The sequence below is a fragment of the Oncorhynchus nerka genome, linkage group LG20 (assembly GCF_034236695.1).
Source record: "Oncorhynchus nerka isolate Pitt River linkage group LG20, Oner_Uvic_2.0, whole genome shotgun sequence".
Taxonomy (NCBI): Eukaryota; Metazoa; Chordata; class Actinopteri; order Salmoniformes; family Salmonidae; genus Oncorhynchus; species Oncorhynchus nerka.
This window is the reverse complement of record NC_088415.1, coordinates 40,264,638-40,292,230: the sequence shown is the minus strand read 5'-3', so window position 1 is coordinate 40,292,230 and position 27,593 is coordinate 40,264,638. Positions and strand designations below refer to the sequence as shown.

Genomic DNA, 27,593 nt, shown 5'->3' with positions numbered 1-27,593 from the left:
TTCTCACTATAACGCAGGCGGGCGCTAACTTCCATATTTGAAACCCTAGAACTTTAGGAATACAGGAGAAAAAGAAAGACACATTTGAAAGAAACAGGGGGAGGAGAGAGATGGTCAATGTAAACTCACAAGTCAGTACAAGCATGGAGATTCCATTCGCTGATGGTGAGTACACAGTTTCGTTTATCATCTCACGGTTTCGGTGCGTTATGGTGGAGCTCTGTTGAAGCACCAGCTGTTGACTTTGTTTAAACTGTGGTTGGCAATACACACTGCAGAGGGCTTCTCTTCTGGCAGGCAGGTCCATTCAATGTAGAAAATGTAATATCGTCGTCATTTTTGTCTGTGTTTTTGACACAACCGCAATCAAGGAGGTGTGGAGACGATGGGAAAGTTGTTAAAAAGGGCCCCACAATAAAGCTGAGACTGACGGATGAGACTCCATTCAGACTGATATGAACCTGGGAAGTCAAAGCTTTGAAGAGTAGAATAATACGGTTTAAGGTCCAATATAGGCAGTGGGTAGTATTTGATGACTGGAAAAGACAGAGTCAGAGTGAATCAGGATGGAATCATAGCCAGGATAGTAGAAAGGTGTGAAGAAGTGAGGCCTGAAACGCTGGGCTTTCACCTGAAAAACACATGGGAACCACCTGGGTAAAATTGGAAAAGCATCCAACCACATCAGCAACCTCTGATCCAATTACACTAAAGTTGCCAAAACATGCCTTTTCAGGAGTGTACTGTGTAAATAGCTTGGGGTTGGTTTTCATTATGTCATTCACCACACATGGTATGATTTACATATGAGTCTGGGAGATGTAAAACTCCCCAACCAAACTAGGGATATTAGTCGTCCTAAGAAGGGCACACTAGAGTAGCGTCATTGTTTATTCAAAACTGTTGGGTTCTTTCTGGTTTTATTATACTGTATATCTTTATACTATGTTTCTTTGTGCAGACATAAAAATGCTGCAAATCACAATGTCACAAGGTCACTCCTCCTAATTTGAGGTAGTGCTGACATAATGTCTCATGCATCAGGAGACTTAATAATACTGGCATTAGTACATCACAGCCATGACCTGCAGTTATGAGTTCTTGTCCCTGGTGGACATTACCTGGGCTGCACCTTATTCCCTTACAGCAGTGTCTTGAACTCCCATCATATTTGCAAAACATGTTTTTTTTTTTTTTAAATCTTGTCTTATCATCCGGTGAATTATAATGGCAAGGACAAGTAAATCAACATTTCAAAATGAATAGATTTGGTAGATAGTTTTTCGTGGTTTTGACCTCCCCACATTCTAATTCGAAGAAGTGTAAACTCTAAGATCGCCTATACTAGAAAGGTAACGTGAAACTAGGGCTGTGACGATAATGGAATTTTGGGTAATGATGAATTGTCATGCAAATGAACAGTTTTTTGGCATAATTGTCTTCTCTTTAAAAATATTTTGAGCTTGTAATGCATCATAATGCATATTTGAAAGACATACCTACTGAATACAACAACGACATACAGTACTTAATTAATACAACACAGCTTTGGTTACACCCGTCTCAAAAAAGAATGGTTTTGACCACTTAGAACTTTTGGAAAGGAGGCTTCTCCTCCCAACTGTGCCATTCTGCTCGTAAAATGATTACCAACTTCATGTAAAAATGAAAAACTGCTATTGGTTAAACTATAAATACTTGAATATAAAGTTTAAACCCCCCCCTTCTCCTAAAATGAATGTATTAAGACGATTACGATGACTATTATACAATAATTGTGCCAGCCCTACTACAAACACATTCGCATATAGCAGCTGTTTAGCTGGTTAAACAATGGTTAGCAATATGTTGGCAAAAATGTATGTCCAAGTCAAGAGGTACTGCATCATGAAGGGGCCTCGGCCTACAGTCTGGATTCAGACCTACAGTACCAGTCACAAGTTTGGACACACTTTCTCATTCAAGGGTTTTTCTTTATTTTTACTATTTTCTACATTGTAGAATATTAGTGAAGACATCAAAACTATCAAATAACACATATGGAATCAAGTAGTAACCAAAAAAAAGTGTTCAACGAATGAAAATACACTACCGTTCAAAAGTTCGGGGCCACTTAGAAATGTCCTTGTTTTTGAAAGAAAAGCACATTTTTTGTCCATTAAAATAAAATCAAACTGATCAGGAATAGAGTGTAGACATTGTTAATGTTGTAAAGGACTATTTATGACTACTAATAAATCACTGACAGTGTCACCAGCAAAGCACCCCCACACCATCACACCTCCTCATCCACGGTGGGAAACACACATGCAACGATCATCTGTTCACCAACTCTGCATCTCAAGGCGGTTGGAATCAAACATTTCAAATTTGGACTCATCAGACCAAAGGACAGATTTCCACTGGCCTAATGTCCATTGCTCATGTTTACTGGCCCAAGCAAGTCTCTTCTTCTTATTGGTGTCCTTTAATAGTGGTTTCTTTGTAGCAATTCAACCTGATTCACAGTCTCCTCTGAATAGTTGATGTTGAGATGCATCTGTTACTTAAACTCCATGAAGAAGTTATTTGGGCTTCAATTTCTGAGGCTGGAACTTCTAATGAACTTATCCTCCCTTAGTTAACTAAGCAAGTCAGTTAAGAACAAATATCTATTTACAATGACGGCCTACCCCGGCCAAACCCAGATGACGCTGGGCCAATGGTGCGCCGCCCTATGGGATACCCAATCATGGACAGATGTGATTCAGCCTGGATTCAAACCAGGGACTGTAGAGTTGCCTTTTGCACTGATATGCAGTGCTTTAGACTGCTGCGCCACTCGGGAGTCCAGTTGTTATGACTGCACTTGAAGAGTGCACTTGAAGAAACGTTTAAATGTCTTGAACTGTTCCACATTGACTGAACTTCATGTCTTAAGGTAATGATGAACTGTCGTTTCTCTTTGCTTATTTGGTCTTTTACCAAATACAGCTATCTTCTGTATACCACCCGTAGCATGTCACAACACAACTGATTGGCTCAAATGCATTAAGAAGGAAATTACACAAATTCACTTTTATCAAGGCACACCTGTTAATTGAAATGGACTCAAGGTGACTACCTCATGAAGCTGGTTGAGAGAATGCCAAGAGTGTGCAAAGGTGTCATCAAGGCAAAGAATGGCTACTTTGAATAATTTTGTTTTAACACTTTTTTGGTTACTACATGATTCCATGTGTGTTATTTCATAGTTTTGATGTCTTCACTATTATTTTACAGTGTAGAAAATAGTCAAAATAAAAACTCTTCAATGAGTAGGTGTGTCCAAACCGTTGACTGGTACTGTATATATACATTGCCGTCTGAAAGTATTCATACCCCTTGACTTATTTCACATTTTGTTGTGCTACAGCCTGAATTCAAAATTAATTCAATTTATTTATTTTGTGACCCATCAACACACACTAAAATGACAAATTAAATCTTATTTAACTAGGCAAGCCAGGTAAGAACAAATGATTATTTAAAATGACAGGCTACCGGGGAACAGTGGGTTAACTGCCTTGCTCAGGGGCAGAAGGACAGATTTTTACCTTGTCTGCTTGGCGATTCAATCCAGCAACCTGTTGGTTACTGGCCCAACACTCTAACCGCTAGGTCAACTGCCACCCTCACATGTTTATAGAAACGTTAGCACATTTTTTGAAAATGAAATACCAAAATATCTCAATAACATAAGTATTCAAACCCCTGAGTCAATACATGTGAGAATAACCTTTGGCAGCGATTATAGCTTTGACTCTTTCTGGATGAATCTCTAAAATCTTTACATAACTGGACTGTAAAATATTTAGGAACATTCAATGTCATCTTGGTAAGCAACTCCAGTATATATTTGGTGTTGTCTTTAAGGTTATTGTCCTGCTGAAAGGTGAATTTGTCTTCCAGTGTCTGTTGGAAAGCAGACTGAACCAGGTTTCCCTCTAGAATTTTGCCTGTGCTTAGCTCTATTCCGTTTCTTTTTATCCTAAAAAAAACCTCTGTAGTCCTTGCCAATGACAAGTATACTCATAACATGATGCAACCACCACCATGCTTGAAACTATGAAGAGTAGTACTCAGTGATGTGTTGTGTTGGATTTGCCCCAAACATAATGCTTTGTATTCAGGACATAAAGTATATTTCTTTGCCACATTTTTTGCATTTTTACTTTAGTGCCTTATTGCAAACAGGATGCGTGTTTTGGAATATTTTTCTTCTGTGCAGACTTCCTTCTTTTCACTCTGTCATTTATGTTAGTATTATTGAAAACCATGTTGTTGATCCATCCTCAGTTTTCTCCTATCACAGCCATTAAACTCTGCAACTGTTTTAAAGTCACCAATGGCCTCATGGTGAAATCCCTGAGTGGTTTCGTTCTTCTCCAGCAACTGAGTTATGAAGGACACCTGTATCTTTGTAGTGACTGAGTGTATTGAAACACCATCCAAAGTGTAATTAATAACTTCACCATGCACAAAGGGATTTTCAGTGTCTGCTTTTATTTTATTTGATCCATAAATCAATAGGTACCCTTCTTTACAAGGCGTTGGAAAACCTTCCCTGGTCTTTGTGGCTGATTCTGTGTTTGAAATTCACTGCTCGACTGAGGTACCTTACAGATAAGCATATGTGTGGGGTACAGAAATGAGGTAATTCAAAAATCAAGGTAAGGCCTTCTGAGTGGCACAGTGGCCTAAGGCACTGCATTGCAGTACTAGCTCTGCCACTAGAGATCCTGGTTCAAGTCCAGGCTCTGTCACAGCCGACCGTGACTTGGAGACCCACGGAGCGGTGCACAATTGGCCCAGCATCGTCCGGGTTAGGGGAGGGTTTGGCCTGCAGGGATGTTCTGTCCATTGAGCACTTGTGACTCCTGTGGCAGGCGGGGTGCGGTTGCCAGGTGTACAGTGTTTCCTCTGACACATTGGTGCAGCTGGTTTTCAGGTTAAGCGGGCATCATGTCAAGAAGCTTGGCTGGGTTGTGTTTTGGAGGACTACGGCTCTCGACCTTCGCCTCTCCTGAGTCTGTACGGGAGTTGCAGCAATGAGACAAGACTTTAACTACCAATTGGATACCGCGAAATTGGGGCAAAAAAAATGTTTCAATAAAAAAATACAAATCAAGCGTTAAATCCTATTATGGCACAGAGTGAGTCCATGCAACTTATTATGTGACTTGTTAAGCAAATGTTTCATGCAGCGCGATACATCTCCTTCGCATAGAGTTAATCAAACTGTTGATTGTGGCCTGTGGAATGTTGTCCCTCTCCTCTGCAATGGCTGTGCGAAGTTGCTGGATATTGGCAGGAACTGGAACACACTGCCCTAAATGTCAACCCAGAGCATCCCAAACATGCTCAATGGGTAACATGTCTGGTGAGAATGCAAGCCATGGAAGAACTAGGACATTTTTAGCTTCCATGAATTGTGTACATATCCTTGCGACATGGGGTTGTGCATGATTACATTTACATTTAAGTCATTTAGCAGACGCTCTTATCCAGAGCGACTTACAAATGGGTGCTTTCACCTTATGACATTCAGTGGAACAGCCACTTTACAATAGTGCATCAAGGTCTTTTAAGGGGGGGGGTGATCACGCTGAAACATGAGTTGATGGAGGTGGATGAATGGCACAACAATGGGCCTCAGGATCTTGTCATGTTATCTCTGTGCCTTCAAATTGCCATCGATAAAAATGGAATTATGTTCATTGTCCGTAACTTATGCCTGCCCATACCATAACCCCACTTCCACAATGGGGCACTCTGTTCACAATGTTGACATCAGCAAAACGCTCACCCATATGCCTGCCATCTGCCTGATACAGATGAAACCGGTTCATCTGTGAAGAGCACCATTCTCTAGCGTGACAGTGGCCATCGAAGGTGAGCATTTGCCCACTGAAGTCGGTTGCGACGCCAAACTGCAGTCAGCTCAAGACCCTGGTCAGAATGATGAGCATGCAGATGAGCTTCCCTGAGACAGTTAAAGAACAGTTTGTGCAGAAATGTTTTGGTTGTGCAAACCCACAGTTTCATCAGCTGCCCGGCTGGCTGGTCTCAGACGATCCCACAGGTGAAGAAGCCAGATGTGGAGGTCCTGGGCTGGCATGGTTACATGTGGTCTGCGGTTGTGAGGCTGATTGGACGTACTGTCAAATGATCTAAAATGACATTGGAGGCTGCTTATGGTAGAGAAATTAACATTCAATTATCTGGAAAGAGCTCTGGTGGACATTCCTGCAGTCAGCATGCCAATTGCACACCTCAAAACTTGAGACATCTGTGGCATTATGTTGTGTGACAAAACTGCACATTTATAGTGGCCTTTTATTTTCCCCAGCACAAGGCTCACCTGTGAATGATCATGCTGTTTAATCAACTTCTTGATATGCCACACCTGTCAGGTGGAAGGGTTACCTTGGCAATGAAGAAATGCTCAATAACAAGGATATAAACAAATTTGTGCACCACATTTGAGAGGATGAAGCTTTTTGTGTATATGGAACAATTCTGGGATATTTTATTTCAGCACATGAAACACGGGAACCAACACTTTACATGTTGCATTTATATTTTTATTCCGTATATTTAGGCTTGCCATAACAAAGGGGTTGAATTCTTATTGACTCAAGACATTTCAGCTTTTCATTTTTAATTAATTTGTAAAAATGTCGACAAACAAACTACTTTGACATTATGGGGTATTGTGTGTAGGCCAATGATACAAAATCTACATTTAATCCATTTTAAATTCAGGCTGTAACAAAATGTGGAAAAAGTCAATAATAATATATACTGTATAGATTCACGGACCCCCACCAGTACCTCGACCCCTGGTTGAATACCCCTACCTTACAGTATACGGTTCATTACTTTTGACCAGAGTTAGTGCACTATATAGGGAATAGGGTGCCAAATCAGAAGCACTATCAGCAATCCTGGGATGTGACTTTTGACAATAACATCCGTTTTTCTGGACTTGGACAGGAGAGATCTGCCATTTGAGATGGAAGGCTATGCCATTATTTATTAACAGTTTATTACACACATAGAGTAAATACAACAATGCTAAAAGCAGTGCAATGATCAAACCGAGAAGTGAATCTACATAGATGTTCCTGTTTTGAACTGAGTTAAGGAGATACGTCTGTGATATCTGTGATATGTCTGCATCTCTATGGGGTTGGACAGAGCTAGTCCCTCCTCAACAGTAATATCAACACTATAAACAATTATCAACAGCCACATAACAATAATAAACAGCTAAGATGGAGGGTTTTCTTGTCATTTATAAACCCTCCTCTCAAACCGATTGTACTGCTGCCTGAGGCAACAAGCCACCATACGTTCAGTGTAAAATTCAAATGTATATTTCACTTAGCTTCAGGTCATATATTGAGATGAATTGCTCAACCGTCATAACTTGGACAAACTACTACTGGCGCTCTGATGCTTGCAGAATCAGTTGGCAAATGTAAACACAACAAAAGCCATAGAACAGCCCTTCAGCGAACGGATCTGTTTACCCAAAATGCTGAATGACTTTGTGGTGGGCTCTGATTGGCTGAACCAGTTAACTTCCAGTGACAGGACAAGAATGAACTAAAGCAACTCAAGTAAACTCAAACAGGCCAGCCCTCTCATTTGTTAACATATAATTAAAGTTAGTGGAATGCAATTTAATTCACCTTTCTATTGCTTAGGACTGGGTGCAATCTGCAATTTCTGTATGTTTACTGTCAGTCAGAATGTAATTTAAAAAATATATATGTATTTAACCTTTATTTAATAAGGTTTGGTGTACGGGCCATATATACAGTACGACCCATATACACCTTGTTGTCTGCTAGGAGGCAGTGCTTGTGAATGCTGATCGTGTCAATCACTTCAGTTTACAGTAGTACATACTGTCATCAATCAAAATGAAAACAAATCCCTCTAACGAGAATGACAGGATGTGAATGAAGGGTTTTTGGAAAGAGACACTGGGCACAACACAGTTCTAAAGTGGAGAGAGTTTTCTAATCTGGAGCAGTAGACGTATGCTTTAGGTCACAGACAGACACATCCTGTTTCTCTCTATTCATCATCTCAAAACCATCTCATTCGTCATTCTTCAGCTATTTCATGACAGCTCTCTATGCTTGGACAGGCTACATGCTTGAACTTTTCCTCGCCATGTACACTACCGTTCAAAAGTTCGGGGTCACTTTGAAATTTCCTTGTTTTTGAAAGAAAAGCACATTTCTTGTCCATTAAAATAACATCAAATTGATAAGAAATACAGTGTGGACAAAAGAACACAGACACTGGTGTCAAGTGTCATTTGTGCAGGCGTGAGGACGGAGTCAGGAGCAGGACACAGAACTGAGTAAAATAACGTACTTTACTCTGAAAAATAATCAGCCAATAAATCCACGCAGGGATAACAAACCCTAACACAAAAGACTAACACAAAACCAGGAACAATCACGCACAAAACATCATGGGAACCAGAGGCTTAAATAGGGAAATAATAATAATGTAATGAGAACCAGGTGTGTACAATCAAGACATAACAAATGGAAAAAGAAACGTGGATCGGTGGCAGCTAGAAAGCCGGTGACGACGACCGCCGAACGCCGCCTAAACAAGGAGAGGCACCAACTTCAGCGGAAGTCGTGACAACTGGACAGAGGAACTCTGACTAGAAGGCCAGCATCCCAGTCGCCTCTTCACTGTTGACGTTTGTTATTTCAAAGGACAAAAAAACGTGCTTTTCTTTCAAAAACAAGGACATTTCTAAGTGACCCCAAACTTTTGAACAGTGGTGCGTGCATTAGTTTTATTTATCCTTTATTTTTAACCATAGAAGTCAAATTGAGACTGGCATTTCTTTTTCAAGATCTGGGCTCAACTCATATACTAAGTTAACATGGTCTAGATGATTTTCTTTCTTTCTGTTATTTTACCTTCATTTGACAAAAGTAGTCTCATTGAGATTAACAATCTCTTTCACAAGAGACCTAGCCAAAATAGCAGCACACAAAATTACAGACACATCTACATTTAGATGTGTGTGTGTTAGTGTTAAAGCCAGGTAAGCAGATCTCCCCATTAGCAGTGTGCATGGATGGGGGGTATTACACTCCAATCAAATCTCATTGTGCCAGGCATTATAAGATTACCTACCCCCACCCCCCACCCCACACACACACACACACACACACACACACACACACACACACACACACACATACACACACACACTTTTCAAAAAAGTTTTCAAAAAAAGTTTTCTTTCCTTGTCAGGACATGTGGGTGAATTGTTCGGACACTGGGGTCCTGATATGGTAGAAAAACAAGTACACACACACGCACGTACACACACACACTGGGTAAGTGGCTTAGCTTATGGCCCTACATCCCCACCGGCTACAGCTCCATAGCTTCCGTCCCTCACAAACAAACTCCCACACACACTCTTTCACCCTCACTCTGCTCGTGTAGGGCCGGGCAGGGCCTGGGTGAGCACTGTAGTGTGCTCCCAGTGAGAGGGGAGAGGGAGGCTGATTGGTCTACGGTCTCGTCACTGGGCCTGGTCACTGTCAGGGCTCAGCTATCCACAGTCAGGAGGATGTATGGAGAGAAGCATGGAACACTACATGGTCACCTCACCACTCCAGGTACAGTCAGGAACACATGTAACAGACAAGTATTCTGTAGTTCTAGAACTGTTGTGCTATGACTGTAGTACTGTAGCACTATAACTTTCCGACTACAACCGCTCAACAGATATTGACCATATGACCTGTTACACATACTTGTACATAGCTGATGGCTACAGAGAGAGGAATTTAATCAGTGTGTACGGTAGATTAACCCCACCACACAACAAGCAACTTGGCTGTTTGTTTACGTTTCAAACCATGGGACTGTGTTCCAAGAGCAGCCGAAGTAAAGCTGCGGACGGATTGCTCACAGAACGAAGATTCGTTTCGTTCGTTAGTTGAATTAACACATTCTGACTTGATCATTTTTGCTGTGTATGAAAATGGACACATTATTATAGGTCAGTAGTTATTGATGTGGTGATACCATATTGGTCATGTAAAAGGTAAAGTTATACAGTGTATTATTGTTGTTGTGTATCATTTTACCTTCTATGTTGAGATTATTCATAAAAAATTGGGAAAACTGCCGATTAACTAATTTGCTCTAAAAGCTGAACGTCCCCCGCAAAGTTGTCTTCTTGGGCAACTATCACCTACAAAAATAATGGGATACTGAATCCTTTGTCCACAAGGTGGCACTGCAACCCAGTGATTCCATTCTCTATTATACAGGTCAGTCTGTGACATCTACTTCATCATTAGGCCTACATTAGGCCTTCTCATCATTAGGCCTCCTTTTTCAACTCCCAATAGAGTTGAACTGTTCATCAAGCTCAGTCAGTAGAATATAGGTGAAAGGGTGATGAACTGTCATAATGGGGCCAATTAGTTTGTTTGAATGTTGAGTTTATGAAAGAGGCACCCAATGTCCGTTGCTGTCTTAGCTTCTGATGCTACTTAGGTATTTGTTAATTTTAAAACAATTCTTGTGAAGATGAAGGATAAGGTTGAAATCCTTCTCTTATAGTATCTTGTGTTTTCTTCCTGATCATGAGGTCAAATGACTATTGATTGGTTGATGACAGAAGAAAGAACCTATTACAGCAGACAGAGATAACCGGTCACGGCAGCCATGTGCTGACAGATAGGATTGGGCTAGGAAGAGGCAAAATGAATTCTCAGCAAAACAGTGGTTAATGATTAAAGGGCTTTATCAAGACACTGCAATTGATTTACGTGGAGCATCGCGCTAAATGTTTATTGATGCAATTGTTTACTTATTTAGTGTACAGACATGGGGCTACTTGAGTTTTCCTCTCGCATGGTGGAAAAAAACAACTAGTGGTGGATGTGTAAGAATATATTCCAATGGTGGTCTGTTTTAGTTTCGAAGGTTTTGCGTGTAGACGGTAGTCTACATTTTACATGTCAAATCCTTGACTGTTGAAAGTTATCTACAAACAGAGTGAAGAAGTTTCATAACTTCACCTTTTTTTAAATGTTTTATTTTGTAGAGAATTTTGCTTTAACAAATGATTTATGATTACCTAGTGGAAGTCTAAACCTTACTTTTACAATAATATGAGTCTCTTGTATTGTTTAGAGATTTCCAGTGACAAACAAATAGGATTTCTCTGTGGTAAATTGGAGTGTGGGACTGTGAGCAAGGAATAATCTTCCTCAATTTCTAGCTCATTTGAAGCTCTATTTGCAAATGTGTTTATTGCCCAATACTATTGGGGTTATGGGGGCTGAGCAAAATTAGATCCTAGTAGTTTATCATTACCCTAAGAACAAACAGTCATGGGTCAGGACGATGACAACTTTTCAGTTGTTTCAGATAACTATTTGAACAATCTCAGTTGTTTTTCGTATGAAGATGTATGCATTTTCACTTTTTCTTGCAGTTTCCTCCTCTGTACTTGATTCAATGATAAAGCTCTGGGCCAAATTATACACGTTCAAATCTCTGAAGTTGACCATTGGTGCCACAATCATAACACTCTGTGGTTCTCCGCTCCAACCTGAGGTGGCAGACTAAAAGCTGTCTAAAAACAAAGGCACATTGAAAAGAGTAACATGTTCTTACTGGGTAGGCCTCTGGGAGTCTACTACCACTGCAAGTTTGAGCTTCAGTGTTGCTCAAGGCATTTGCACAAAATTATTTTGAGTAAATAATATATATATATTTCACCTCAGCATATCTGGAAAAATTAAATGTTTATTTTCTACGTTTTAACAAACAAGTCACAAGAGGAATAAGTGTTGGTCAGTGCTAGCTAAAACAGAGGGGAGGAGAATCAAGTCAACAATGTCACCTTCACTTGTAAACACAACATTTCAATTGTATCATCAACACTAAAGCAACCACTAAAACACCAAATATAAGAATAATTTCAACCAATGTCAACATGAAGACATGCAGTCAACTATGTTCCAACAGAACAGACACAGTGATAATCCCACTGGTCAGCCGAAGGGGCTTGTAGTTGCACAAGATGTGTGATTTGCAGATAGTTATCATCTGTTGACAAGGTCTTCGCCTGCCATGACACTACTACTACTCACATGGTATCTCCTACATCTAACAGACAGACAGACAGACAGACAGAGGCAGCGCAGGCTCAACACTGGCCTAAAATATGCTGCTACGAGCACATTGCCTCCTTGTTCTCGCTTCCACTCTTCTTATCAATATCTACAGCACTGTATCGTACACACATCAAAAACACTTACATTTTCCCTGCGCTTGAAGCTCTCTAAAAATAATATGTTCCCATATAGAGTATATTCCAAATATCATTGACTCTTGGTTTCCCCCGGCTGTTACCTCCAGTTATTTGTTTTTTTATCCTCACTAGCTCTTTCCATTGGGATCGGACGTGTGGAATGAAAAAGAGTCATTCAGTGGAAGGTACAAATAGGCAGTGGTTAACAAATGGAGTTTGGTCAGTGGTCGGACTATTCAGATTCCTATTCAGAAGACAGACAGGACTTTGTTCACAAACTGGAGTTTGAAGTTAGCTTCAAAGGGGAGAATTACACTGGTGTTACATCAGGTCTCTCCGGCAGTCAGTCCTTTGACTTTTAGCCCCCGGGCTGTTTGGGCGACTGATTATAAGACTGAGCGACTGATTATAAGACTGACAGGACAAGACTTCCATACACACGTCATAGACAGATGAACATGGCTACTTCATATGCGTGTGACGAGGACTTCCTGTGTCAAAAGGGAGCGTGAGGGAACACGTTATGTCATGTTAACCCTTCATAACATTTTTTAAAAATGGAATAACCTCATTGAAAAAAAAATGCCTGTGTGTTTCACAGGAATAAATGACTTGTCTAGAAGAAATTTCACTTTGAGCGTTTATATGGACTGCATGTTACGGCTAAAGATCTAGTCTCCTGACTTTTGTGTTAGGGTCGTTGCCGGTGCAGGTTAAAACAGGTTAAAGTGAACTGGTTAAATCAGCAAGCTTCTCTGATTACTCTGTGATAAGATACTCACAGGAGGCTCCTTCGGCTGCTCTATGATAACCTCTGCCCATCCCATCGTTGCCGTTTCTGTGCCGTGGGAATGTACGACATACAGGTTAACAGGAACTAATGTTAAACATACGACCTCATATAATAGCACTCTCTATATTTGAAAAAGCATGACAGATCATATAGTTACTGAGATGATAAATGATCATTGGCGATTATATTTAGCGTACTATGACATGGAATCGTGTTAGCAGCATGTGAATGACATGAAAATGACATTTCCAGAACTCCCACATTTAGTTAAAAATCTCCCATTTGCACAACATGAGATAAATGATCATTAGTAAAATACTGAAAGTTACTAAAATGTAGACAAGTTATGTCAGTTTAGGTGAGGATCCAAAAAGTAGCAATCAGTATCTTTCTATACCCGAAGAGTCTGTCACTGCCTGAGTGTGAATAAGAAAACCTTAACCTTGCAGATTACACTTTATAGAGCAGTATATGACTGTTCTTGGACGAGTTCACAGAAAATTAAGATGGGAGCTGGTGATAATAAAGACATTTAATGGCTAAGGAGATAAGATTTCTTCTAAGTGACTCATTCCCCTCATTCCGTCACACAGATTTCCCTCTCGCTACCTTCTGGTTCTTCACGATCATTACTGCCGTGGTGATTGAGCAAATATGGCCACTTGAGGGGCGTTCTAACAGTCTTTTGCATGTGGCCCAAATGGCACCCTATTCCCCTGTGCACTACTTTTGACTAGAGCTCTATGGGCCTTGGCCAAGAGTAGTGCACTGTATAGGGAATAGAGTGCTGTTTGGGAACTCAGCCGAAGTGCTTCATGATCATTGCTGCCGTGGTGCTCAAGCAAACATGAACAAATATGGGCACTTGAGGGGTGTTCCACTAGAGTCTGTGTCTACCAAAGATGTGGAGAAGTAATCAATTGTAATGACCTCTGTTCAGACTTACTTGTATGATATACACCTAGTAGCTCTGGCAAGGCCCTAGATTAGTCGCATGTTCTATTTGACCACCTCGTGTCATCCGTTGATAAAACAATTTGTGGCAGGCTACACATCTTCCTATCTCAAGCTCAAAGAAGTGTGAAGATTCTTCAGTGACATTTTCTTTGTGATTCTAAATCGGTGTTCATCCATCTGACCGGTTATAGTGGACAATCAGGCGGATCACTGTGACCGACTTAACCACAGGAATGTTTTGATATGGGAGGAGATTTTATTTGCTGAATCCTATATATGCTCTGGGTGGGAAGTTATCAACTTCACCAGTCTGCGTTTTACTGCTCTGAGGTCTCGGCGAACCCAAGATCATTGACCTATCGCTTTGTACTGGCACCTTCCTTCTTCAAATACAACACTGCTGTTTACCATGTCACATTTACTTACACAGTGGGGCCAGATTATTTGCGTATTCTGCAACATTTCATTTTTCTAAAAATCAGTTGCTTTATATAATTGTTGACTGTATTAGACCTTTAAAGATGATGTCGTCTTATGAACTTATGATACACTTTCGAGTATTATAATACTTTTCTCGCAGCGCATTCTGTTCTCAAATTCTTGTTACGCCACTTTAGTTTGGTAAATCCTGCTGAAAGCTTTCTAATACGGTGCTTGCTTTCCCCAAAATGAACCCGTTATGGCTTGAGACTCGTATCCCAATCCCAATGTGGTCCTAAAAACATAGGCTCCTACCAAATCAAATCAAATGTTATTGGTCACATACACATGTTCAGCAGATGTTATTGCGGGTGTAGCGAAATGCTTGTGTTGCAAGCTCCAAAAGTGCAGTAATATCTAACAATACACAAAACTCTAAAAAGTAAAATAGTGGAATTAAGAAATATAGAAATATTAGGAGTCCGGAGTATAATATCCACGTATTCTTCAGATATACTATATATTCTATCCACATACTGTCCATAATTTCAACACATCCCATCACACACATACAGTGCATTCAGAAAGTATTCAGACCCTTTGACTTTTTCCACATTTTGTTATGCTACAGCCTGATTCAAAAATGTATTAAATAACTATTTTTCCTCATCAATCTACACACAATACCCCATAATGGCAAAGCAAAAACAGGTTTTCTGGAAATGCTTGCAAATGTATTAAATATAAAAACAAAAATACATTATTTACGTACAATACCAGTCAAAAGTTTGGGCACACCTATTCATTCCAGGGTTTTTCTTTAGTTTTACTATTTTCTACATTGTAGAATAATAGTGAAGACATCAAAACAATGAAATAACACATATGGAATCATGTAGTAACCAAAAAAGTGTTAAACAAATCAAAATTGAGATTCTTCAAAGTAGCCACCCTTTGTGTGTCCAAACTTTTGAATAATACTGTGAGTATTCAGACCCTTTGCTATGAGCCTTGAAATTGAGCTCAGGTGCATCCTGTTTCCATTGACAATTCTTGAGATGTTTCCACAACTTGATTTGGAAAGGCACACACCTGTCCATATACGTTCTCACAGTTGATAGTGCATGTCAGAGCAAAAAGCAAGCCATGAGTTCGAAGGAATTGTCCGTAGAGCTCCGAGACAGGATTGTATCGAGGCACAGATCTGGGGAAGGGTACCCAAAAAAATGTCTGATGCATTGAAGGTCCCCAAGAACACAGTGGCTTCCATAATTTTTAAATGGAAGAAGTTTGGAACCACCAAGACTCTTCCTAGAGCTGGTCACCCTGCCAAACTCAGCAATCAGGGGGAGAAGGGCCTTTGTCAGGGAGGTGATCAAGAACCCATGATCACTCTGACAGAGCTCCAGAGCTCCCCTGTGGCAATGGGAAACCTTCCAGAAGGACAACCATCTCTGCAGCACTTCACAAATCAGGCCTTTATGGTAGAGTGGCCAGACCAAAGCCACTCCTCAGAAAAGGCATATGACAGCCCGCTTGGAGTTTGCCAAGAGGCACCTAAAGGACTCTCAGACCATGAGAAACAAGATTCTCTGGTCTGATGAAACCAAGACTGAACTCTTTGGCCTGAATGCCAAGTGTTATGTCTGGAGGAAACCTGGCACCATCCCTACTGTGAAGCATGGTGGTGGCAGCATCATGTTGTGGTGATGTTTTTCAGCTGCAGGGACGGGGAGACTAGTCAGGATCGAGGGAAAGATGAATGGAGCAAAGTACAGAGAGATCCTTGATAAAAAACCTGCTCCAGAGTGCTCAGGATCTCAGACTGGGGTGACGATTCACCTTCCAACAGGACAACGACCCTAAGCACACAGCCAAGACAACGCAGGCGTGGCTTCGGGACAAGTCTCTGAATGTCCTTGAGTGGCCCAGCTAGAGGCCAGAGGTGAACCCGATCAAACATCTCTGAAGAGACCTGAAAAGTGCAGCGACACTCCCCGTCCAACCTGACAGAGCTTGAGAGGATCCGCAGAGAAGAATTGGAGAAACTCACCAAATACAGGTGTGCCAAGCTTGTAGCGTCATACCCAAGAAGACTCAAGGCTGTAATCGCTGCCAAAGGTGCTTCAACAATGTACTGAGTAAAGGGTCTGAATACTTATGTAAATGTGTTATTTCAGTTTCTTATTTAGAATACATTTGACATTTTTTATAAAAACCTGTTTTTGCTTTTTCATTATGGGGTATTGTGTGTAGATTGATGAGCGGAAAAATAATTTCATCTATTTTAGAATTAGGCTGTAACATAACAAAATGTGGAAAAAGTCAAGGGGTATGAATACTTTCCAAATGCACTGTATATATATATATGTACGTGTGTGTGTGTGTGTGATGGTATGGGATGTGAAGACATTATGGACAATATGTGGATAGAATATGTAGTATATCTGAAGAATACGTGGATAGAATACTATATGTACAGCAATAGTTGAATAGGATGGCCTTGACTAGAATACAGTATATACAAATGAAATGGGTACAACAGTATGTAAGCATTATTAAAGTGACCAGTGTTCTATTATTAAAGTGACCAGAGTTCCAAGTCTATGTACATAGGCAGCAGCCTCTAAGGTGCAGGGTTGAGTAACCGGGTGGTAGCCGGCTAGTGACCGTGACTGAAGTTCAGGGCAGGGTACTGGGCGGATGCCGGATAGTGGTGACAAACCAATGACATTAGTGACCAAACAGCGCTCTAAAAAGCATTACATTTGACCATAAGTTTCTTAGAACAAAAAAAGTTTCGGAAGAGTTGGGTCACACTACTTTGTTATGTGCGTACAGAATTTTGTGAAACAATTAACTCTTTTACATAAAGGCAACAAAAGAAAATCCAGCAATAGTTATTTATCTGGTTTAATATGCAAGAATGAAGTGAGATTTACCAGAGACAGATTACATGTGGACGTACAGTGCCAGTCAAAGGTTTGGACACACCAACTCATTCAAGGGGTTTTCTTTATTTTTTAAAACTATTTTCTACATTGTAGAATAAAAAAAGTGTTAAACAAATCAAAATATATTTGATATTTGAGATTCTTCAAAGTAGACACACTGCCTTGATGACAGCTTTGCACACTCTTGGCAATCTCTCATCCAGCTTCATGAGGCACCTGGAATGCATTTCAGTTAACAGGTGTGATTGTTAAAAGTTCATTTGTGAAATGTCTTTCCTTCTTAATGCGTTTGAGCCAATCAGTTGTGTTGTGACAAGGTAGGGGTGGTATACAGAAGAAGGTATTTGGTAAAAGACCAAGTTCATATCATGGAAAGAACAGCTCAAATAAGCTAATAGAAACAACAGTCCATCATTACTTTAAGACATGAAGGTCAGTCAATACGGAACATTTCAAGAACTTTGAACGTTTCTTCGAGTGCAGTTGCAAAAACCATCAAGCGCTATGGTGAAAATGTCTCATGAGGAACGACACAGGAAAGGAAAAATCAGAGTTACCTCTGCTGCAGAGGATAAGTTCATTAGAGTTACCAGCCTCCGAAATTGCAGCCCAAATAAATGCTTCACAGAGTTCAAGTAACAGACACATCTCAACATCAACTGTTCAGAGGACACTGCGTGAATCAGGCCTTCATGGTCAAATTGCTGCAAAGAAACTTCTACTAAAGGACACCAATAATAATAAGAGACTTGCTAGGGCCAAGAAACACAAGCAATGGACTTTAGACCAGTGGAAATCTGTCCTTTGGTCTGATGTGTCCAAATTTGAGATTTTTGGTTCCAACCGCTGTGTCTTTGTGAGATGCAGAGTTGGTGAACGGATGATCTCTGCATGTGTGGTCCCAACGTGAAGCATGGAGGAGGTGTGATGGTGTTGGGTTTTTTGGCTGGTGACACTGTTGGTGATTTATTTAGAATTCAAGGCACACTTAACCAACATGGCTACCACGGCATTCTGCAGTGATATGCCATCCCATCTGGTTTGCGCTTAGTGGGACTATCATTTGTTTTTCAACAGGACAATGACCCAACACACCCAACACTCCAAGCTGTGTAAGGAAAATAGGTCTGTAGGTCTGAATCCAGACTGTAGGCCGAGTCGTCCTCATGATGCAGTACTTCCAGTTGAGCTGCACCTCTCTTCACTTTGAGTATAGATTTGATTAAAACATCTAGCTAAAAGGCAAAATAATCTGTATGCTCTCAGATTGCAATAAGAATTCATATGAAAAGATGCTCTTTGGTGCCCTGATGAAGGAGTTGGCTAAGAGTGCTTTGGCCTACAATTTGAGCTTCCAATTCTTTGGTCAAAGACATTTAGTTATCTGATGGTTTTAAATGGCAGGAAACAACAAGAGGTGATTTCAAGCAAGTAAAGCACAATGATTTGGCTGAGATTCAACATTCATTTTATGTCTCTCATGATATAATTGTTGATCCATTACTGACAGCAACGTGGAAAGAGAAAGAGGGAAAGAGAGATAGAGCGAGAGAAAGAGAGAGAGAGATGCGGAAAAGAGTGAGAGATCCAATTTATGTTTGAGAGAAAAACAACCATGATTCTCCAATAGAGAAGGAGTCTAGTTAAACATCAACCAGACTTCCACCCCACCCCTCCTGGGAGCCTGGGAGGAAGCTCCTCCTGTCAGTCTGACCCAGGCTTCTCATGGCCTCCTCCTCCAGAGCTCTGGAGGAGAGACTGTCCCCATAGCATAGGGGTATCTCTTTTTACTTTTAGGAGGAGGAGCCTGGCCAAATAATCGGGTGGGGGGGAGTGAGGAGGGAAGGCACTTAGCTTCATGGACAAGTCTTTTTGATCAACTGTCAGGTAGCTGAGAGGGAATTTGTTTGTCCAAAGCACTGGTAGACATGGACATGGCAGACTATAGTGACGCCCTGGACCCAGCCTACACCACATTGGAGTTTGAAAACATGCAAGTGCTCTCCATGGGCACAGGTGAGTCAGTCATACGTTGCCTGGTTGAACTTTTGAGACTTTTGGCTACTAAACATTTGGACAGAGGGTTTAAGTTGATGTCATCAAAAGTATCTGTCATTTGTCCAATCTTGTATTGGATGCAAAAGGATGAGAATGTGCTTTTCTGATAATATGATCACCTTTTGTTGCAATAGTAAAACATTCAGGGGTTTTGCACAATACACCCAATGCATCTGGATGATTTGGTGGTGAAACAACTGTTTGGTAGAGAATGACCTTATCCTGTTGTAACTTGTAGACTGTATATTTGACCTAAAATATAGTTACAACGAATAGATATTAATTATATGATTTATGTTCCCACGCATTTCAAGGTCCATACAATAAGAAAAAGCATTTCTCAGAGTTCTTTGACAGCATGATAGCTTTTTTGAAAGTGAAACATTGGCCTTTCTAGTCTCCCATGACATTCGGCTGTGAACTTGATTCTGAAATGAAACAATTTCGTGTGAGGAAGAAAAGGCAATGACCATTGAAAGACAATCGAATTGCATGGCCAATATCATCTTTGTTATTCCTTACTCATTGTACTGGCTTATACACATAAATATTCTGATTTTTAATGATACGTAAAAAGCATACAGTACATGGTATTTAGTTTATTTCAACAATAAATGTTTTTACTAGTATAATTGCAGCTTTACTACACAGGTATAACTGTGAGTAACTCAATGTAAAGTGTTGGCAGAAACCTTCCATACTGTATGATTGATTGAACCAGTCATCTCATTGATGACTTTGAGGGAGGGTGAGACTGCCTGTCTCCACTGATTGCCTTTCCAGAGGTAATCAAGCCTGGATCAGTTATTGTTTACCTTGACTGGGATTTCAGCTACTACTCAGATAGACAGTAAATACTACTGTAATAGACCGTAGGCTGATGATAGTCCTATTAGCCCATTTGATTAACAAGCAATGACACTGATCATAATGCAATCATTTGATGCCGGTTGTTCTCACCTTTTAAATTAAATTAATCAAAGTATCTGCTTGCTTTGAAAATATGTTAAGTTAATGTTAAGTTAATGAGTCGAACATGACTTTTTCACGTTTTAGGGCAAACATTCTGCTAAAAATAACAAATATTTCAGCATCACATAACATTTCCTTTCTAACTCTTTTCAACTAGTCACTCCACACCATCCATCCCTATACTCACAGGCTAACTTCCCAAAAGTTCCAAGCTGTGAATGATTTCATTCAGTCATCAAAAATGTCTAGTAACTACTTATCCCACTGCACACATACATATCCTCTTCCCTAAGTCAAACATTGATGACCCAAAGACCTCCTGACCCGAAGAGGAAGACTGGATTGGTATAGCACTTTTCCACAGCTCAAAATGCTTTACATAGTCTAGCACCCACAATATCGCTCTGTCTGTTGTTTCAGACTCCTCACCGGCTGAGAGTGCCAACATGAACACAGCCAACCACCTCGGTGTGGTCGCCCTGTGTGCCATATGTGGGGACAGGGCCACGGGAAAGCACTACGGGGCCTCCAGCTGTGACGGATGCAAAGGTTTTTTCCGCCGGAGTGTTCGCAAAAACCACATGTACTCATGCAGGTGAGGATCAGGCTTATAGTACATTATACGCAAGGGCAAACAACAGAGCCACCGTATTCCGGTCCATTTTGCAAGAATAATGACAAAGTTGCAATTGCTGATTTATGCCTCTAGAGCCAGAAATAACAACGAAAGAATGACTAAAACAGACGGTTGCAATAATGACGCTGGCATATTCAACAACAGCGCTCTCTCTACTGCAACACAATTAATCTAAAGCGTTCTTTCTAACTTCCTTCTCCAGGTTCAACAGACAGTGCATTGTGGACAAAGACAAAAGGAATCAATGCAGATACTGTCGATTGAAGAAATGCTTTCGAGCTGGCATGAAAAAAGAAGGTATACAATTCATTCAACTTCATTCAAATGGTAATTTACAAGAGTGAAAGAGTGAAAAAATGATTGAGATGATTGAGGCCTATGTGGTCATATTGTGGTAGTACGTATTATGCTCAGTCTCTACTTTTTGTACAAGAACGTGATGAAACTAGCAGTTATTATTTCAAAATCTCTGATAAAGGATATCCTAGAACTAGAACGTCCCATTTTTATCAGCCAGTCCCTATCGTAGCATTGTAGAGCCAAGCAGAGCCATTGGGACTGAGGTATGAGGTATGTTGCAAGAGCCAGGAGACCAGCACTTTGTTAATGTTGACTCCATGATGCACTAAAGTCTATGACCAGCTTATGCTGAGCAAACAGCTCTGTGGGGGAATTATAGCCACACATACTGATAAACACATCAACCTTGGGAGACTTTTGTCTCCCTCGAAAGTCAATGCTAATATCCCCATAATAATTGTTAATGAGTGTCAGATAATATTGTATGCACCGTTTATTATGAAAAGAATGGCATATTTGAGTTGTATGACTTTGAAGGTTTGTCAAGTTGAGTCAGAATGACAGTATGGGGAGTGCTTTGACTGAACAGTTTCTGGTGAATAATAGACAATCAAGGATCTATTCTCTCCTGATAGCTACGGTTTGTTTGTTTCTCAGCTGTACAGAACGAAAGAGACAGAATCAGCACCAGAAGATCTAGCTATGAAGACAGCAGTTTACCATCTATCAATGCACTCATCCAGGCAGATGTACTCTCAAGACAGGTAAGGCCCATGGATATGGCTATTTCAATCGAAATCATTGTAAGCATTTTAAAGTCATTTTAGATTGCCCCAGAATGGGTAAAAACAAATTTGTATTGAAAGGAATGGAATTGAATTTATTTTGGTTAAATAAGTGGTGTTGATAACTTGTCTATGAATAGGTACACACATGTATTTATTATTGTGTGTGTGTGTGTGTGTGTGTGTGTGTGTGTGTGTGTGTGTAGATATCCTCACCTGGGCCCATACTGAATGGTGACATCAGGACGAAAAAGATAGCGACCATCACAGATGTGTGTGAATCAATGAAACAGCAGCTGCTGGTGCTGGTAGAATGGGCCAAGTACATCCCTGCCTTCTGTGATCTGCCTCTGGATGACCAGGTAAGACATTGCACTAGACTTTACAGTGTCTAGTGGACTGGACTAAACTAGGTTGGACTAAACCATACTACTCTTATTCTGGGGTATTGCACTTTATGGGCCATTTTGTCTTGGACTAAAAAGCCTGCAATATAGGGCAGGAAACCAGTCTGATAGATAATTCAAGTATTTTATTAAACTTATATTTAACCAGGCAAGTCAATTAAGCACAACAGTTATATTTACAATGGAGGCTTAGCAAGAAGCAAAAGGCCTCCTGTGGGGACGGGGGCAGGGATTTTTTTTTAAATGATGTTGGAGTATTATTGTCATTCCTAAAAAGAACAACTTAAAGCTATGTGTCCAGAGAATATACATCTCTCCAATCAGCATCTTGAGGAGGGAGTGCTGCTGCTGTTTTTAAAGACCTCTGAATCCAAAGAAGGGGTTAATGTATTTGAATCACCAGTTAGAATATGATGAGCTGGTTTGAAAGTTCTATCCGTGCTCAGAACCATTCCAGAATCATTAACACTGTGATGACCAGGGCTTGGTAACTGATTTGCTGAAATTGAATTAGTGAGGGATCCAACAGGTGTATCTTCACACACTTACTTGACTCTGGTCAGCTCTTCAGTGACCTAAAAGGTGGTGGGAAAGATTCCTTGTTTAATGGTTAGGTATAAGTGGCATAAGAGGTATAATATTTCCAAGGTTGGGTAGGTTACTTTCTAAATGTAATCCTTTACATGTACTAGTTATGTGTCCAAAATTGTAATCAGCAACGTCATCTGATTACTTTTAGTTACTTTTGTTTACTTTCCCCTTAAGAGGCATTAGAAGAAGACAAAAAGGACCCATCAAACTGTGAAAATATTCTTCCTAAACATAATTACAGGGCTCTTCTGTAAAAGAGACCTTGTTCTCAGCATGACTCCCTGCTGGTAAAGGTGCAATAAAAAATCTCAAATAAATCAAATGCATTTGGTGTGTCTTCATAGTGGACTCGCTCAGGTGTAACAAACTAAAACTTTTTTCAATGCTGAATTCAATGTAATTGAGAAAACATAATGTATTTTTTTCCACAAACATCCTTTCTGAATTTAAAAGTAATCCAAGAAGTAATCATCTAGTTTTTAAAAAGTATTTGTCATCTGATTACAATATTTTTGCTGGTAACAACTGATTACAGTAAGCTATTTTGTAATCAGATGACATGTAATAAGTTACTCCCCAACCCTGAATATTTCCCATGTCTTATCAAATACATGGTTTCATAGAAAAGACAGTTAACATGGAGACTAGCATGTATGCTGGTAAGAGGTGTTTTGCTGCAAGACAGTTTCAAGGTTAAAGCTAATAATGAAATGACTTTACTTTGTTTCAGGTGGCATTGCTACGAGCTCATGCTGGAGAGCATCTTCTGCTTGGAGTTGCAAAGAGGTCTATGTTGTACAAGGACCTCCTGCTATTAGGTAAAGTGAAGATAACATCTTAGCTACAGTACATCACATATGTCATATAACAGACTAGTTATAATTGTCAGAATAGTTTATGATAGCAATAATATGATACTTGTTTTGGGGGGGGGGGGGGGTCATCAAACACAGAGTGATCCTACCCTACAAGACAGTTATTTTTTTCTGTTCTTTATAGGAAATGACCACATTATTCCCCGGAACTGCCCCGAGTTGGAAGTGATCCGGGTAGCAGTTAGGATTCTGGACGAGTTAGTGCTGTCCTTCCAGGAGCACCAGATAGACGACAATGAATATGCTTGTTTGAAAGCCATTGTTTTCTTCGATCCAGGTACTACATGAAACACAACATCACTTTTAAAATAAACAGACTATCCTTCGAGGGCAGTAACTTTTGTGTTTAAAAATAAAAATGATTTTACCCGTGAGTAATAAAACTATTGACTAGAAATGGTTGTTCTACGAGCAATATGACCAGGCAGTGAGTGACCAAGCTATTGACCAAACACCTACTCTCTCCTGCTCCAGATGCCAAAGGTCTGAGTGACCCCAGTAAGATCAAGCGGATGCGTTACCAGATTCAGGTCAGCCTAGAGGACTACATCAACGACCGGCAGTATGACTCCCGGGGGCGCTTTGGAGAACTGCTCCTGCTGCTGCCCACACTACAGAGCATCACCTGGCAGATGATCGAACAGATACAGTTTGTCAAGCTATTTGGGATGGCCAAGATTGACAACCTGCTCCAAGAGATGCTCTTAGGAGGTTAGCCGTCTTGATATTGTTACTGAGAAACAACCATTCTAAATCTATGGCCAAAAGTAATGCCAAAAGAATTGAGTACAAACTAGTTTCCAGGAGTTCTATTGTCTAAAGAAGTGTACGCTCTTCAATAGGATAACATGCTAGTTAGTTATCATACTGTACTACCAATGGACAATGTCACAGTGAATGAGGAAACTAACTGTTTGTGTGATTTTTGCATGTTTTGTGGTTTCCCTCAGGTTCTGCTAACGAGACAACTCACACACCTCACTCTCTGCATCCACATCTGGTTCAGGAACACCTCAGCAACAATGTCATTGTGGCCAGCAACATGGCTACTCCCATCCATAACGTCCAAATCTGTGAGTATCAATAACTACATATGCCCGACTTTAAATGTCCAACTCTGAGGGCAGGTTCCCCAAAAACAGATTAAGCCTAGTCCTGGATTCAAAAGCACTGAAAGTTGTGTCTGGGACACCGACCACAAAATGTACCTAAAAATGCCTGTGATTCTCAACCAACGATGGGCTCAGTGGCATCAATCCACTCCCATTTGCAACAGTCAGGTAGTTGGAAGGACAAACAAGCTTGGCAGAATAATCCACTAAATTCTTCAGAGAGACTAATCAGGCTTACTTTGTCAAAGAAAACGTCTGTTATTTTTTTCTTAACATTTTTAATGCCCTCAGAAATTTCACAAAAGTGCTTATTCCTTGTCTGGAAAAAAAAAAGTTTTCTTTCCAAGTAATGTCATGCCACAAGGTAAATATGCTGCTTTGCTGTGTACCTAACTGACTGCGTAGTTCAGTGTTATTCCTCCACTAACTGATTCTTTCTGGTTTGTTGCAGCCACTCCTGAAACTCCAATTCCCTCTCCTCCCACAGCCTCCAGTTCAGAACACTATAAGATGGCTCAAGGGGTTATAGCCACCGTTCCCAAGCAAACTAGCTCCGTCCCGCAGCCAACCATCACCAAACAAGAAGCCATCTAACACAGAACTGGACCCCACAAACCCCATCCAACAAAGCATTCACAATTTCATAATCTTCGCTAGTATCTCTTATTTCTTTATACATACTCAGTATATAGATGAAAAACAATTCATATGTGAGAAACACTTATTCTCAACAAATCTCAGGAGTGTACTGTACAGTTGGGATGCATTAGTCAACTGACCCCCACCAGAGGTACACAAGCCCAATAATATTATTACATGTACAATGTAGTATCAAGCAGACAAGAGATGAGAAGTGACATTGTCATGTTTTTAAATAATGTAATAATGTGACAGAGATAGCTATATAATAGGTAGTCAATTGGTTCAGAATTATTATTATTTTTTACTTTTTCAAGTTCTATTCAACTTGCTGTATGACAGTTTTGTGTTTCATTGAAATATGTCCCTGTCTAATATGGTTTAATATGTCCCTGTCTATATGTTCTAAAAAATCGCTATTTAGTTCTGTAGTAACATGCTTAAATGTTTGAATTAAAACAGCTCAGTCCATTTAATGCTGTATACTTTCTGTGGAGCCACCTCATAAAAGCTTAAAGACAATCACAGGTTGAGGAACTCACAAAGTTTTCCCATTTGAAATAAATGCATAGCATTGGTGTTTAGATATAACAAAATATTTGCAGTTTTACTGTAAAGACATGTTAGTGTATTTTGTTTGACTATAGAATCCTTTTGTGTCATGGTATTATAACTACTAAATTACAGAATAAACTGTGCCTTTCATTCAATACTGCCTTACACTGGAAAGATGGGCAATATGGTTCACCTTACAATGTGAAGATGAATAAAATGTCAATGTTTATTTTTAAATCACTTTGCACTGCCCCTTGTTTAAATTACACAATACAAGTACTTAATGGAACCTTAACTTATATGGTATGAGACCAATAACATCTCAATTAAAAATGTAGAAGGCATAGCCTATCCACTGTTAATAAACCCTGATTTTATGTCAGAAGGAAAAATATAATTTGCTACATTATTTCAGAGGTCTCCTCCTGTCACCCTATATCTATCACACATTTGTCTGGCAAAGTCAATATTGTACAAAAAGTTAAGTGAATGAGAAAACTAGATGATTTGTTATCTTCATTTTACTGTTCTTAGTTATTACTAAGCTATGGTATTGAAGATAGCCTACAATCCTCAAGATGTGTATTTCTCAATTATTATTAGCATGGTATTATGATATGGATAATGGTCAATGACCATAATGATATTCGATGTTTCTTTATCGAGGACGGGTTTACCCTGGCTAAAGAATTAAAGTGACATTTCAAAACCAGCTTGAATTGATTGTCGGCTGTTTTAGTCTCTGACGAATGAAAAGCCGTGGCCTACGTGGCAGTGCATGGTCAGGATAAATAGTACAAGGGGTGTTTCTTCAGGCTGATAACATGTCATAAAGTAATTGCAGATAGCTGTGAAATAAAGCTTCTCATAGATTATTTTTCTACTTGAGTAAGCTAAAGAAAAAGTCAGTAATATCTTCATCGATAGATTCAAGACAAGGCATTTACATTTTTGTGTTTGTTGGTGCACCCATTTCTTCCAGGCTCTGTTGGTTATCTCTGTCACCTTCCCTCCATTTATCGTTACAGTAATAGGCCAACATCGAGTTTTGTTTAACAAGTGTAGTGAAATAAAATATTTTACCAGTTCATTGCGCTCCAGTGTGTGGAGTAGTGTGGTCTTACAGGCATGTTTAGGAGCGTGTAGCAGCGACAGTGCAATATAAAAGGCTATTGTCTATTTAGAA

General features: G+C 40.0%; 1 protein-coding gene across 4 annotated transcripts; it reads left to right on the top strand.

The window, feature by feature from the left end:
- LOC115102509 (hepatocyte nuclear factor 4-alpha-like) lies at positions 1-27,126 on the top strand. 4 transcript variants are annotated; one of them, XM_029622544.2, is made up of 10 exons: positions 1-165; positions 20,927-21,101; positions 21,346-21,470; positions 22,101-22,207; positions 22,435-22,590; positions 23,957-24,044; positions 24,226-24,378; positions 24,576-24,812; positions 25,052-25,174; positions 25,665-27,126. In XM_029622544.2, the coding sequence occupies exons 1-10, from the start codon at positions 111-113 to the stop codon at positions 25,805-25,807; spliced, it is 1,362 nt and encodes a 453-aa protein (XP_029478404.1). In that variant the 5' UTR covers positions 1-110; the 3' UTR covers positions 25,808-27,126. The 4 variants fall into 4 exon arrangements, with proteins under 4 accessions (XP_029478404.1, XP_029478403.1, XP_029478405.1 ...); XM_029622543.2 differs by lacking the exon at positions 1-165 and adding an exon at positions 19,317-19,492 and having other exon boundaries at positions 21,346-21,440; XM_029622545.2 differs by lacking the exon at positions 1-165 and adding an exon at positions 19,317-19,492 and having other exon boundaries at positions 25,701-27,126.
- The last annotated feature ends 467 nt before the right edge of the window (positions 27,127-27,593 follow it).